The 16,452-nt window shown below is 34.3% G+C and overlaps 1 protein-coding gene across 1 annotated transcript in view; it reads right to left on the bottom strand.

Moving 5' to 3' along the window:
• ADGRB3 (adhesion G protein-coupled receptor B3) overlaps positions 1–16,452 on the bottom strand; it is a 458,698-nt gene that overhangs the window by 168,259 nt on the left and 273,987 nt on the right. Inside the window, 2 exon segments of the mRNA XM_040552548.1 lie at positions 6,136–6,179; positions 11,967–12,069. Of these exon segments, the coding sequence (XP_040408482.1) occupies positions 6,136–6,179; positions 11,967–12,069 (147 nt within the window).

Below are 16,452 nucleotides of genomic sequence, written 5' to 3'. Positions count from 1 at the left end.
TGTTCATATTTCCAGAAGTGAATTCTGATTTCTGGGGATATTCTAATTATTAGATTATTAGCTTCAGACATTTTGACCTAAGCTATATAGAGTCATCTTAAACATATTTTCAAAGGCTTGCAAGGCCAAACAAAGAATAACTGCAATAATCTATCATGGTTGGTTTAAAAAACATAGTGGAGAGAAGAGGGACAAAGGAAATTTGTTTTCCCTGTCAATTTTATCATGGGACTACTATATGCAAAATTTATTTTGTCGGCATGCATGCAAGCTTATGTGTTACAACTGAGCCACATTCTGCCCTATAAGCAAATCTGTAAGAAAATCACAATTAACTGGTAAACTCTTCTATATCTGCATTGAACAAATTCCTTTGTGGATTATTTCTCCACAATTGTAACAAAATCTATCCAGGGACGATGGGAGAAAATGATGAAAAAGCTTTAGGGGATAATTTTAAAAAAAGTAATTACCTTTTTTTTTTAAAAAAAAAAAAAACTCTCTTATTAAGGAGGGATGTTATAATTCCGGAGTGAATTCCTAAATTTATATGAATTTATAGAATCTATAATTTCACACGTATGTATTTGTGGTTTCACATCACTTCAGGGTAGAAAATGTAAACTACCATCACTGTAAATCTGTATGGAAGTGGGGAAAAAAAAAAAAAGAGTAGACCAGACCTTCCACTGTCCCTAAACTAAGACTGAATGAGGTCAAAATCCTTGTAGTATTAAAATTTTCAGCTCATTGCATTGTATTACTGCCAACTGTATATTCATCAGGCACAAACTGCTATAAGCACACATATGGACAAATAAAAGGCTGTCATACTGTTATAACATCCTTCTGCAGCAACTGGCAGAAAAGAGCCCCAGAATCCTAAAAGCCCTTTATTTACTCAGTGCTGTGAGATGTTATGTTGCACCACATACAGCTGTGGAGTGCAACAGCAACAACTGATACTTTCCCGCAGACAGCACATGTGCCTGCATTATGCCTAACATGCTTCTAAAAGAACAAACCAGCTGCATTGTTTTGATAATGGGTTAGTGATCACTGCTAATCATAGCGATCATGTCACCTCATTCTAGTGACCCATGAGTCCATTCCATCTTCCACACCCCCATGGCACATGGTGCTAGCCGAGTGTTGTGTGTGATGTTTGTAGTGCTCAGTACTGTGGCATCAAGCTTCCAGCTTCTTACTGTGTTGTGGACTCTGCACTCTGGGTCTCGAATCCAAAGGCTGGATCCACTAAGACAAATGACCAAATTTACCAGGCCAAACTTTCATAGGTCCTAAGGCTTCACATGTTATGGTCACAGATTCATGCATCACAGAAGGCATTCAAGAGAGCTATTCATAGAGCCTACAAAACTGCCACACAAAATGGCATTATTAAAATGGAAATTTATGTATGCATATAAGGATTCTTTGAACCCCTGGGTTTACACAACCTTGCCCAGACTTACATGAAGTAAAACAACACTAGGAAAAGAACACTGACAGTGATATGGCTAAGATTTAGGTGCAGCATGGTGACAAAAGCATGGAAAGAGTGGTAAAATTAAATATAGAGGTGCTGGTACTCAGCTCCCCAGCCCATGAATGTTCTGCTAAACAACATGGCAGAGTTCCAGCAAAAGAGGCTGCGAGTAACACACTACAGAGGAAACAACAGCTCAGGGGGCATGGGCTGCTCCTGTGAGGCTGAAAACTGTGCTTCATACTCCTCAAGAAACTTCTGTAAAGAACTGCAAGGCTGGTCCCTGAGGCTCCCGGGTGAGGAGGCCCCGAGCCATTGGGTTCCTGGCTGTTTGTGACTCTCTGCTTCCTCCCTCTCCCTTCTTTTCTTTTCCAGAGAGGTAGGAGGAAAAGGAGAAAAACTTTCAGAACTTTGGTTGTAAGATAAAACCAAAAATACAGCCCTCGTACCTGTCCAGCTTCCTTTCTTTCTCTTTGTGGTCTGACAGACTGGAATGAATTTATCGTAAGCAGTTCCTGACCACAGAGATGCCAGACAGGTTTCATGCCAGACAACACAAACCACAAAAGGTACAATTCTTTCCTGATTGTTTTTCTTGGTTTAAGGAACTAATTTTTTTCTCCTCTGAATGTCAGTTACTAATATCCCACATATTTTTCCCATGCACTGAAAGGAAAAGCATTCAGTATCTTACAACTTTATTAAAGGACAACATGTAGAAGGACATTGTCTGAAATGAATGGAAGAAATATCACTCAGATTTCCATGGAAAAACAAAGCAAAACAAAACAAAACCACAAAACCACCACCTTTCATAGCACTGATGCTACTAGCTTCATGTAGGGAAGGTGCAATACTAGAGAAAACACAAGGCCTCACAAACAGACTGTTTGCAATCCAACACAGACATAACAGCGTTATATATCTGGGGAAAGTAAACTGAAGCAACACAATGAATTACTGGATTTGAAATTATTCTTTATAACACATGACATAAGATGCATTCTTTAGTTGCCCAGTATCAATATTGTACACATATTCGTCTAGCTGCCTGCGGACAGGCACAAGCTTAATAAGTGGAAAACTTTATAAAATATCATATCAGGGAAAATCACTCAATTTCATAAAAAGAATGGACTAACACTGATTTTGCCAAAGTTCAGGTGACCACATAGTCACACATAGCAATGTCAGTAGAATAGATTTGAAGATATGGTGTGACCAAAAAGCTCACAGGTCCAGAACTCTGTTCAAGGGTGGATAATAAGGAACTGTTAATCACTAACCAGTCTCCTGTGAAGCATGACCAAACCTCAGGTACACAAAACTTCCCCTGCTGTTGGAGAAGAATTGAACTAACAAATAATAGAATTATAGAATCATAGAATCATTAAGGTTGGAAAAGACTTCCAAGATCATATGATCCAACCATCCACCTACCACCAATGTGACCCACTATAAACCACGTCCCTAAGCACCACGTCCAATCTTTCCTTGAACACCCCCAGGGACAGTGACTCCACCACCTCCCTGGGCAACCCGTTCCAGTGCCTGACTGCTCTTTCTGAGAATAAAATGTCTCCTCATTTCCAACCTGAACCTCCCCTAGTACAACTTGAAGCCATTCCCTCTAGTCCTATCACTAGTTATCTGCGAGAAGAGGCTGACCCCCAGCTCCCAACACCTTCCTTTCAGGTAGCTGTAGAGAGCAATAAGGTCTCCCCTGAGCCTCCTCTTCCTCAGACTAAACAACCCCAGTTCCCTCAGCCACTCCTCACAAGACTTGTGTTCCAGGCCCTTCATCAGCTCCATGGCCCTTCTCTGGAAACGCTCCAAGGCCTCGATGTCCTTCTTGTAGTGAGGGGCCCCAAACTGAACACAGTACTCGAGGTGCAGCCTCACCAGAGCAGAGTACAGGGGGACGATCACCTCCCTGGTCCTGCAGGCTACACTACTGCTGATACAATCCAGGATGCTGTTGGCCTTCTTGGCCACGTGGACACAGTGCTGGCTCATGTTCAGGCTTGCAGATTGTGCAGATAAAGACATAGAGGTTAAAAAAGTGGCAAAAACCATTTGCCAATAAAAAAAATATACTTTTCATCTGAAAAGCATTTAATTAAAAAAAAAAAAAGAAAAAGCATAGTTACTGATTAGTTAAGTACCTTCAACTAAAAGTAGACTACTTTTTGTTGTTGTTGTTGTTATTGTTGTTGTTGGGTTATTTCCAAAATGTTTGCCAAATTCCGGTTATGCAAAAATCACCTGGTTTGGAAGGGCACAAGCACAGTACAGATCTTTGGGATTTGCAACATGGATTAATAGCATGATGGCTATTAATCCATCAAATCCAGTTGCCTGCTGCTGAGAGTGGATAATTCCTGAGGCTTTAGAAAAAAATGGAAAAAATAAGAGCAAAACAAGCCACAGGGCTAGCTGTATAGTCCTCTACATATTTGCTTTTTAAGATTCCTGAATGATAGGAACCTGTTCAAGATTATGGAGCTTTCAGGGTAATTTAAAACTCATGGTGTCAGAATAAATATTCTGAAATATTCTGGAGTAAATACAAGTACAATGTTACAGAACAACAACAATAAAATTTACAAAAATAAAGTTATGAATCATCTAATGCTCTGATGGCTAACATTATGAACCTTTTACCAAGAGATGGAAAAAAAAAGTAGAATTTTGGTCTTGCTATTTCCCCAGGTATGCTCATAAAATAACACATATGCATGTGTAAAACATATGCCAGTGGTGTCCATTCAGAACTTACTGATACATCATGTCTTATTGTGAATATTTGATGGTTCTTATCACTTTTCATAACAGATACATCTCCAAGAATACCTTTAATACATGAAATATTTGAACATCTGCAATAGCTACTATTAAATAATATGACTAGAAAATATAACCTTCATAGAATCATAGCATGGTTTGGGTTGGAAGGGACCTTTAAGATCATCTAATGACACCCCCCGCATTGTGCAGGGACACCTCCCACTAGATCATGTTGCTCAAAGCCCCAAACAACCTGGCCTTGAACACCTCCTGGGATGGGGCATCCACAACTTTTCTGGGCAACCTGTGCCAGGGCCTCACCACCCTCTGAGTGAAGAATTCAGCATACAAAAGCATAAGATTCTCTCTCAAAATCTGACTACTTTATGTAAATTTGAGATGTTTAATTTTCTTTTTCAGGTTCTGAAGCATATTGAAAACAGTACATATGTGTAGCATTAAACATGTCTATAAACAATAATAAGACAATTAATGCAAAACAAATGGCAAGATCAGAAGACACAGCATTTGTTTGTGGTTGTTCCACACATTCATCCCAAATTCCTCCATGTAATCTTTTAATCACAATCAAAATACACAACATACTTTTTTTTTTTTTTTTTTTTTCCCATAATCTAATCCCATGGAAATATGCCTTTAATATTTTGCACTGGAGCAGTGAAACTGAAGCGTGTGCTCTACACTGTGTTCTCATACAGTGCTTAAAGCAACACATGTAAAAAATAAAAATAAAAAAAATAAAGCACTGTGAAATCAAAACATTGTAGAGAGGAAACAAAGAACATGTTCAAATTCCTGTTCTTTTTTTTTTTTTTTTTTCTTTCCATACAGAAGTGGAACATTACAATATTGCTGGTAAATAACTGTGTTATGATTCTTTTTTATTGTCATAGACCATAGTACTACTTGTATTTGAAATTATTTCCACGTCCAAAGTTTCTTATTTCTGTACTATTGCACTGTTGGCAAGTCATAAGTGTACTGATTTAAACCTAGTCTGAAGGATAAAACCACTCACAAAGTCACAGGCTTACAACTTCTAACAATGTAAAAGGTTCTGTAGAATGAGACGTATATAATATACCTGGGCAAGAAAAACAACATTATCTTTCAAAAATTATTATGGCAATCACATAAGTATCCTTTTATGAAACACTTAATCTGTATTTAGGCAAAGTTTACCTTGCCTTTAATGGGAGATTTGCAGTGAAAGAATAATGCAGGAAACTACAACTGTGTAAATTTGGATTTTTTTCCCCTGAACTACACTGATTTTACTGCTCTACTTCTTTATAGTAATGTTTTCTGTTTTGCTATGAAAGAGGCACACACTGAAAAAAGTAGCAGAAGACTGCAAGGAAGCTTTCATTATTTAGTTTACAAGATATTTTATGAAATGAAAAATGAAAATTTGCACCAACTAAAATGAAGATTGCTGTGGGTATCACACTTGAAAATGAAAAATTGAAAATTTCTCCCTGCAGTAACAGAAATGAGAACATTCTTTAGTTACCTGTCTGATCAGTTACCCACTTTCCTGTTGCTCAGCGACTACCATAGCACAGAACTATGGTTCTCAGACACTCTCATTTTAATCTTGAAAGGGCAGATTGAAATTACTATGTGAGTAATCTGTTTCTGGTGAGATATTGTATTACTTCAATTTACATAGCTGCAGAAAGGAAGCCATATGACAGGAGAATCAAGTACTTGCAATCTGAGAAAGGTTCATTTTCCCTGCTCTCATCCCAACCTGTTTACTGATTGTGTACTTAAATATTGCTAGGCACTATATAATATTTGAGCCATAGTAATATAAGCAAACATCTGTCACTTACGTTCTTGAATCGTCCCACAGCACACAGTATGGATTCAATGTGCCCTGAAAAGCAAACAGACAAACCCATTAGTTACTGGTATACAAGAAAACATGCTTGACCTAAACATTTATTTGGATCTCCTGCAAGATCACACTTCTGTTCTGACGAATTGATGTCACTGGAATTGTGAAAGGTTGTCCTGGTTTCAGTTAGTTCACTTAATTCTTTTGGAGTTCTAAAAAGCACTTGAACCTCAGAATATCTGCTGTATTGTCTGTTAGGTAAGGTAAGCATTAAGTTGTCCATTTGGTATATCCCAGTTGAACTGAAATATGAGATGAGAGTTAACCTGTTAAAAGACAACTTGAATGATCGTTGCTGTGTTTAGAAGCAGAACTTTAGGTCTCTGGGGGACATGGATGTTGAAACAGTAATGACTTCAAAAGTACTATGTCTAGAGTCTGGAACTTCACATTCAATACCCAAGTTCACTTGTCACTTGGGGCCTAAATCAGCAGAGCATTTTGCTCCAACTTTTTATTTTTCCTTGAACTTTACCGGAATGCCAGTTCAAATCCCTTTGAAGTCAGTGGTACATTTTCGAATTGATGTAGAACAGGATGGGAATCTAGGTTTATTACACATCATTAAGCTGTGGGTAATGTTTTAGGAAACGGAATTGTCTTTAATTACTAATGTTTATTTTGCTGCCTATGAAGAGTTGAGACAAAATTAAACTTCAAGTTTTGTCCTTAATCCTGTAAATCTTCCTTTATCAAAACCCGAATTGATTTAGAAGTTCTTAACTAGCTAAAACCCACAAAATTATATTCCTGTTCATCATAAACATTAGTTATTCCCAGAAGTCAGAACTATATAGATAAACAATACAGAAAAATATATGTTTAATAAAATCACAAGTGATTTCAAGAAACAGATGGATTATGATATTTTCTTATGTCAATGCTAATGTAGTTCTCTCATGAAGAGTGTTGGTACAGTAAAAGTAGAGTTTTACAGACAAAGCATACCTCACTATTTTATTCTGAAAAGTATATTATTTCTAGTAAAATAACATGACAAGTTTTAACTGTGAAGTTAAAATTTATTAAATATTTAAATTCAACTCTTCATCAAAGATGAAAAAGGTCCTTCTGAAGATATCTCTATCAGAGGTATTTTAGGGAAATTTTCATCCTCTACTTCAGTATTTTGTTGACTGCATTGAATTTTATGAGTACAGTATATAAAACCAGCATATACTTATGGCACTATACATTAACATATTACTGTAGAAACATAAATAAAATTTGTTCCATTCCCTGAAGTATTTATAATATAAAGAAGAGGAGGGGGAAGGAGGACACAGGACAAAACACCAAATAGCAGATACGTTAAGATTCAGACACCAGGTCCTGATCATTAGCTAAAAGCTTTCAGATACTTTGACAGAAAAGAATACAGAAGAATAAGAATTAAGAAAAAATGAAATGATCATGCAGAATTAATATTTTTATTTTATTTTATTTTATTTTATTTTATTTTATTTTATTTTAAGATCATTAATTTGTATCCTGAGTGAAGAAATTCTATTTGCAATTTGATAGAGCTATAAGTATATTTTTACAAGTGCTATTATAACTAAACTGTAGTAATAATAAACTGCATTTTTGAGAAGTGAGGCCTGAGGCCCAGCAGCAGGTACCATATAGTTTATGCTAGGTAAATGTATGTATAAATAATACAAAAATACTTTCAGAAAAAAATGAGAGCAAAAGGGAAGTCCATTATGAAAACATCTGAAAAACAGAGGGAAATATTACATAATAAAATGCAAACTTTGCTGCTATCAATTCATACGCTTCACTCTGCTTGTATTCTGAAATGTATTCAAATATATAAAAAAAGAAAAGTATGTTTTGCTATTGCAGTTATTAAACAGAACCGTGGAAAACAGGATAAATATTACGACTGTTCTTTAAGAGGTTCTTCTACGAGTACTTGCTAGCCACGGAAGTTTGCAAGGGCAAAACAGCCTCTCAGAACTTCTTCCTTTCTTGATACTCTGATCAAATATCCTTCAAGCACTGCAAGGACCACAAGGAGCCTGTCTTCCTATTTTCTTCACTCTTAATCTTCTACTCTCTTTTACATGCTTCTTCTGGGTCTGACTTCCTGGCAACGTCTCATACCTCTGTTTTTGAGCTACCTCCATCAGCCACCCTTTTCTGCTAAGGCAGTGATCTTTCATCACAGCTCTTGCCAGTTAATTACTTAGCTGAAGCTAAGGAACCAGCTACCGTGTCCATTAACGTTTATGACTGCTGCAGTATTGATTTATACACTTCAGAACAGAACTTGGATATATCAAAAATAGACATATGTATGAGAGTGTGTATGCATATATATCTCTGCCTGGCATATAAAGCTGAACTTTTGAGATGTGATTGGCAACTTTGACAGCTATGCCGAACAATGCCAGCAGTGTTTTGTAGCCAGGGTTTTCAGTTTTATTGAAAACTTGATGTTCTATGCTACTGCTGGCTTGTTACTTTAGAGTCCCTGGAGTAAAATTCAGTGCCGGCAGAAGGTGAGAGTTCGTATTCTATCTGGAGCAAATAGAGCTTTTGTTTGAATTGTGCAGTTTTTTAAAAGATGACTTCAGGATCTCTTTGATCAAACTACTGGAGAAATGTGATCACATTCATATTTAGAGAATATCATCACATTCATATGTAGAGAACAATAATGTTTGCTAAATAATGCATTGCAACTCACTTTCTCACTATGCTCAACTATTTTAATTTATCTGCTAAACATAATATCATGCTATATTCTAAATAGCACATGGAACTAGGATTTACACTTCCTCCCCCAAAATAATACTCTCTTTCTATTAATATACTGGCTAATTTTGTTATAAAACAAAGCTATGATGATAAATTTTGAATAAATTAATATTTGAATGCAAATTTAAATTAAAGATATTAACTCTTATTAAGTAACTGTGTTCATCTTATTTCATAATCTCTTATCAAAGTAATTTAGTCAGTGGAAAGGGAGGTGGATGAGCAAATGTGTGGGTATATTCCTATATAGGCACACTCTAGAGGTTGATTAAAAATTCATTATTAAATTCATTTGAAAACAAACTACTTTACAGTGAAAAGCATTTCAAGAACAAAGGCTTGAAAAGAATGAAAATAATAATAAGAAGAGACATTCCAAAAAAGCAGATGAAAGAAAATATCAGGATTTTATTTTCTGTTTAATAATTAGTCTATTTAATTGACATCATGATTATTCAGTCATTAATACATAATGTTCAAACTCTAAGAATACAGTAATAGTTTTATTTTAATATCTGTATGTGACATTCAAAGCTTCTTCCATTGTGATGTTTTAATTAGATAAACTCTTGTTTTCATCTCACAAAAGGTGACAAACACCCAAACTTATAAAATAATGTTTCTATGTATACACAGCCTCATTTTTTAAAAAACAGTGTCGCATCATGGAGGTTATGTCTTGAATAGAAAAGTCACTAAACATTTAAAGTAACTAAAATTGTAAAACTGGTTTCCCTTCTCAGACTTTCTAGACCAATATTTTGTCAGTGTATCTGCCTATCCAACTACTAGGTGGATCAAGTTTGCACATAAATGCATTATGTACATCTAAGGAATAAGAATTTGTTCCAAATACTTGCTGCTTCTCTGGATTAAATTATAGGACAAGAACAGAAACAAAAGGTCAAAAGAATTGGCTCTGATATACATTTTCAAAGTTATTTTGTTTTTGTGTTGTCAAGACATGAGCTAATACAATACTCATTAGTTTTCTCTTACCAAAAGGTTGACAAAGCAAGGTGTCTCTAAACTGACCTTTTGTAACAATGAAGTTTCATCTCATTTCCATGATTTTGAAACTTGGCAAAAGCTTGCTCTATTGGTTATTCAAAGGGATTAAAAACAAAACAAAAAACAAAACAACCTATCACTCTTTAAGAATTTTCCAGAATTTCAGCTCATGGGGACAGTGGTTCAGCTTTTCTTTACTCTAGCCTTGCTTGTGTACTGCCTGTTTCAATAGCTTGTGTTTGATTTAGCAGTATGCTCATACTGACATGCAGCTTACTAGCATTATTTTTTGTTTGTTTGTTTGCTTAGCTGTTTGAATTTACTTCTTATCTAGCATAAGTGACTACAATCTTATTTTTCTCCTACCTGCTACTCTTCACTTTTGTGAGTAGTTGTCCCAATTTCAAACTACAGAAATCAATTTCCAATATTCCTTATCTAAACCCCATGTACTAGTTCCACAATCATTGTAAAAATAGTAGAAATTAAAATCTAGAATTGAGAAATACCCTAAACTCTTCTCAGTAATGATCTTTTAAGATCAAATATTTTATTTCACAAGTGTCTTTTTATAGGATTAATTTGTGATCTACTTTGGAGTATACCTATTTCAGTTTTACTGAAATTTTCTTCTTCTGATAGGTACAAAAGTAATATTAGAGACTGAGATTGTATTTAATATAGATGATGTAACTTAGGTTCAAAAAAGAAAAAAACAACTCTAAAACTAAACAGAAGCAGAGAACCACAAAAAAAAAAAAAAAAAAAAAAAAAAGCAGCAAAATTTCCACAATTTGTCATCAATAAAATTCTAATCTTACTGAGAGGTACTACAGGTAGGAGTCAGATCAGCTTATATTCACCTCTATTCCTTTTTTATTTACTGCTTGCAGACTACAATAAATTTCACTGAGATGCTCTTTGTGATATATTTTTTTTCTGGCAACTGAATGGTGGGTCATATTTAGCATTGATGGTAAAACAGTCTGTCTCCTACTCTGGAGTAAAATGCAATTAAAGATCTAGAGTTCAAAGAGATTTCATCATACCTTTGCCCAGAGACACTAGTCTAAATTTGCTACTGACTGAAACTATGTAAGGCCTTGGGCAACTGTTCATAAAAAAAGATCATAGCTTTACTGTCCTTTGCAAAACAATATTATGTAATAAAGCTCTAGTAACTGTCTTCTAATTGTGAGTTTATGAGTTTATTTAAAGTAAACTCTATGTCATAGTGATATAAACAGTTTCTTTGCTATTCCTTCATATAAAATACTCCCATCTTTATAATATAACATACTTTCCCCAATAACATACATGACAATTTTTTTAATGCAAAATATATATTTTATTCTCCTTTTGGCTGCAGGGGGATTGCTGAGAGCAGGTAGAGAAACTATTACTTTTTTTTTTTTATTATTATTTATATCTAGTTAGACATAGAATGCCTTTTCAGTTTTAAAACATTTTAAAGATGAAACTAAAGGACAAAAAGTACTGAATTAAAAATAATTGCACAAAAATCTCATACACTTATAAGAGACAACCTAAATTGGAACAGGAGCATTTTTTTTTCAGTCTGCTACAACAGGATAGGTACCAACTGGCTTTTAAGTATAAAATAATGAAAGAAAATAAGAAAAGTCCTGAAGCAGTATCTAGCTCTAAGGACTATGCAGGAAACAAAAGGTTAAACATTCAGCACAATACTACATCTTCAGTTTAACCATCAAAGCAGTTAATGAAGAGTTTTCTTACAAATCACTGTTTAAATGAAGACCTCAAAACCCAAAGAACAAAAATTAATTTTCTTTTGCATATACACACACATGAAACAAGTGTATTTTCTCTTCAAAATACATTAGACTATTCCTGGGCTTGAATTTATTAGTTTTACTGGGTTTTATGATGTGATATTTAAATCAATCTTGCTTCTTTCTCTTGCATGACCTGATACATACTCCTGGAAGAGTATGTCTTTGTACTTACATTAGACAGATGAGCTAGTTCTATCTCTAGGAAAGAATCCGTAGTTTTAGGCTCAGGTCGTATAGTAACAACGATGATTTTTGAATTAACAACTGTAAAATTCCTGTGGGGGAAAAAAAACAACAAACATATAAACATGGAAGCTTTAGCTTAATATTGCTAAATGAAGCTGCTGGTATAACATTCAAGAGTCTCATGGTTAATTTCCATTACTTTAGTTGTCAAATATTCAGGGAGAAAACATATTTGTTCAGAAATGGTAAAAACTGTCACTCATTAGGTACCATAACTGACACTATAAAGTCTGACAAGCAATGATGGTGGCAGAAATGCCAGTCAGTAAAATACGATTTACTAATTAGAAGGGCACATTGGTGACACAGACATTCTGACAATGGTTGAGTGCATATCATTCACTTTTCTCAAAGTAGACCTACTAGTCACATTTTATAGGAGAGAGTCATTTTTCTTTCAGAGTGCTGTGTTGGCCTCTTTTTCTGAATTTTAACTAAAGTCAGATGTGTGCAATGGGAGAGCCTACAGTTCTGTTGATTCCGTTCTCATGAAAACAAATGCCTATTTCCAATGTTTGAAAAATCATTGCATTTGGTATATGAGTGGGCAACTTCATCATCTAAATATTTTTAAACTATAATCTGTAGTTTTGTCCTAACTGAAATGCTTCCAAAGGCAATCTTTTTTTTTTTTTTCCTCAGATAAGTCAGATTAGATTTGGTTTCATGTTATAATATTCTACATATAATAACTGTGTAATACTCTATATAATACAACTGTATCAAATTACAATAATTGTATAATAATCACCATATAATAATAATACAATTATTATATAATAATGTAATAATAATTATATAATATTATATATAGTAATAATATAATACAGTTTACTCAAAATAATAATTTTCTCTTAAGTTCTCTTATTCCTCATCAATATCTCTTTTTAGGTTAAACATGAATTAGTATATTTTGTAGCTACCTATCTAGGACAGAATTAGTATTGTCAAGGTTATGTTAGTACAGGCATATCGTCATGACATAATTCTCACGTCTTCGATCCTTGCTTCTTCAGACTGACCGTTTCTGGTGTTCCTTATGATATTTCGTTTGTATATAGTGCTGTTTTCAACACAGACACACTTTCTTCGATCACACAGAAAGAAAAGTAAAATCTCACAGAAAGACATTTCCATAGGAAGATGTTATCAAAGAAGAAACTAGGTAGTTTTGATGTAATTATAATGCATTATCAATATTCTTATATCCTTTCTCCTTCTTCTCCTTCTTCTCCTTCCTCCTCTTCTTCCTCTTCTTCCTCTTCTTCCTCTTCTTCTTCTTCTTCTTCTTCTTCTTCTTCTTCTTCTTCTTCTTGATAACAAAGTTTGATTAAGTAAACACTGGAAGAATTTCCAGAGCTGCTCCTCTAGTGTTTTTTTGTTTGTTTGTTTTGTTTTTCAGATCTGAATTAATAACAATATTAATAAAATGGAGTTATTTTAGATAGCTGTTTTTCTGTCAGGGTATATATTCTGAGTAGTTTTTTTTTGTTCGTTTTTGTTTGTTTGTTTTAGATATATATCAGGGTATACGTATTGATTATATATGTAATGAATTCAGATTTCCATTTCTTTTAAGAATGACTCTACATTGCTTAAGAAAAAATGAATTTACAAATAAGGCATGTTCCTGTCTCAAGACAACATGAAAGAAATTTTAGTTCAATTTGTGATTATTGTATATATTACAGAAAAATTACAGATGCTATAGCAGCAATGCTACAAAGTAATATACTGTTTGAGGTACTCCATCCTCACTCTAACAAAGCACATGGGCTGACCTAGGGAAGATTAAGGGCTTTTTTGGCTCTACAGCATCCGAAGGAGAGGGTTAGGAATGATGTTTCATATGGAGAAAGAGAACATTTCAGTTAATTAGAGCAGGAAAAATAAGGTGGTTGTATAAGTGGCAGGCAAAAAAAGCTTAGTACAGCAAAATCACTGATAATTTCTTTGATCTTATTTGTTGAAGGAAAAGTTAAAAACTATCCTACTGTATGGCAATATGCTGTGAATTTCTTCAGAGTGCCCAGGAGAATAATTATAATATTTTTTAATGACTATTGTACTGAGAATCAATTTTCTTTGAATCTAACAATATTATTTACATGTTCAAGGATGCAAGAGATACGGAAATAATAGGCCGTCTATAGTGCTCAAAATATTAAATATTTCAATATTAAGAAAATATCTGTTTGACATTACAAGAAGAGAGCAATACAGAAAAGTATATTAGGGAATAGAATCAGATATAGTTAGTTACTTGTGCATGGAAAGAAAATAACTATTCTATTTTTCTAAGGAGGGATTTTTTTTTGTAAGAAAGTATTTTTTTCGTTCTCTTCCTTAGCATTTTGTGTTAAATAATCCTGACAAATTCTTTGAATAATTTACACATACCATTTGAATTAATTCCTTTTTTTTTCAGAAAGTTTTAGATTAATATAATTGCCAAGTTCTCATCTCACGCTGTGTTTACAAGACTTATTGTTAACAGACTCTATACTAATAAAAACAAGAAAAATTAAGTCCATGTTCTAAAACAGTTAATTTTTGAGGTTATGAAATATATCATATAGTCTGTCTTAGATAATTAAATCCTCATTTTATTCACAGAACACCTGTGATGTACCAGATGGGGACTCTGTGACTAGGTGCTTTGAAAGCTTTCCCCTAAAGATACATAGTAATATTCTGAGAGGTTTTGTTGTTGTTGATTTGTTTTGTTTTGTTTTATTTTAAGCAAAAATGTTCCTTCTGGTAATGAAGAAGCTTTCTAGCTTCGTAGTGCTATTATTAATGAATGTATGGGAATGTGTCACCTCTGTTCTTCTGAAAACCACAATAAACAGGTTTCATATAATTAAACATTTATTTTACTTTCACCCTAACTCCAGCAAAAACTGAGACTAAAGTCCCATGGGAAATGATAAAGCTTTCTGGATTTTCAACTGTGGCCAGTAGGAATCACCTCTTTTATCACATTGTCAAGGTGTAAATGTCCCTTGAACTCAAACATAAGCCCATGTTATTTAATTTACCTTGATTCATAGTTATGTTTATCTTTATTCCCACCATTAACAAATTAAGTATCATTTTATTTAGAGCAGTATCACATGAGATACGTCTCCAAAATGTTTTTTGTTTGTTTTTAATTTTCACATTGTGTATAGCTACCATGCTTTTACACATCATATAAAAACTAGATGTTACCTCCCTTCAATTTTTACAGTTTTGCCTCATACATAATGCCACTGCAGTGAAGCATTTCACTATGTTTAGCATTAATATGGTTATGAAATTATGTTTATTACTATTAAATAAGATTAGTATAAATAATAATAAATGTCAGATGATAGCTTTTCATTTCAAAACATAAGCAAACAGCAATAAAAATTTTCCAAACCCAGGCATGTGCATATGGATTGTATGGAAACCTACACCTCGTTCATGTTTCTGAATGAGTGCAAAATGATAAACCATCATAAAGATTCCTTTAAAACTTGCATTGTAGTTTTAATTTTTCTGAAGAGTCTAATAGTGCAAAAAAGTCAGCACTAAACATGGTTGCAGCTTTTTTCTAATTCAGATTTATGCCTGAATGAACATTGAAATGGTTTGAATTGCTTGGAACTGTACAGCATTTGAGGTACTATTTTAAGGTCATGAGATCAAATTTTGAATATGATCACCATAGGCGAAGAAATCCAGCATGATACACTTTCCAGTGAAGTATGAGATGTAAGCTGTAGAAGTTTCAGTATAATTTCATTATAAATAGAAGTGGAGGGAAGTACTGAGGTGCTATAATCCTAACAATTGGGGTTTACAATATAAAGGTTTGAAGGGTACACGGCAACCTCAATTCTTTCCTAGGTTTAGCATATCGTCATTAAGGTCTGACAAAAAGGGCTAAATATGATAGGCCTTTGGCTCTGTTTCTCTGAATATGGGAGAAGATTTCTCCCACAGAAAATCTCCCACAAACATCACTTTCCTCCTGGCTAATTTCAGGAACTGGCACAGCGAATGGAAAGTGCTTACTGACATTTCAGAAGTGGATGAGCTGTCATTTACTCCATGCCCTAGGCACAGATGGCTCTCGCCAGCCCTCCCCGGGCTGCCAGGTGTCCTGCCAAGACATCACTGTTCACATTGTGCTCTACCTGAGACAGATTTCTATCCCCAGCATTGCAGCTCCTCACTGCACAGTGCATTGCAACTTTACTGGGAAGGTTTGTTTCTTTTTTACTTCTTTTTTTTTCCTTTTCTTTTCTTTTGCCGAGTCTCTTTTCTTCAAATGGAGTTTGACAAAAAAAACTTTTGTTTTTCCATCCTTTGTTTCAGCTCATGAAGTTTTGGTGAAATAGAGTAGGAAAGATGATCCAGTGGCTTTCTAATTATTATCCTTT

The sequence above is a fragment of the Cygnus olor genome, chromosome 3 (assembly GCF_009769625.2).
Source record: "Cygnus olor isolate bCygOlo1 chromosome 3, bCygOlo1.pri.v2, whole genome shotgun sequence".
NCBI lineage: Eukaryota > Metazoa > Chordata > Aves > Anseriformes > Anatidae > Cygnus > Cygnus olor.
Note: the sequence above shows the minus strand (reverse complement) of the source record. Positions and strands in the feature narration are given on the sequence as shown.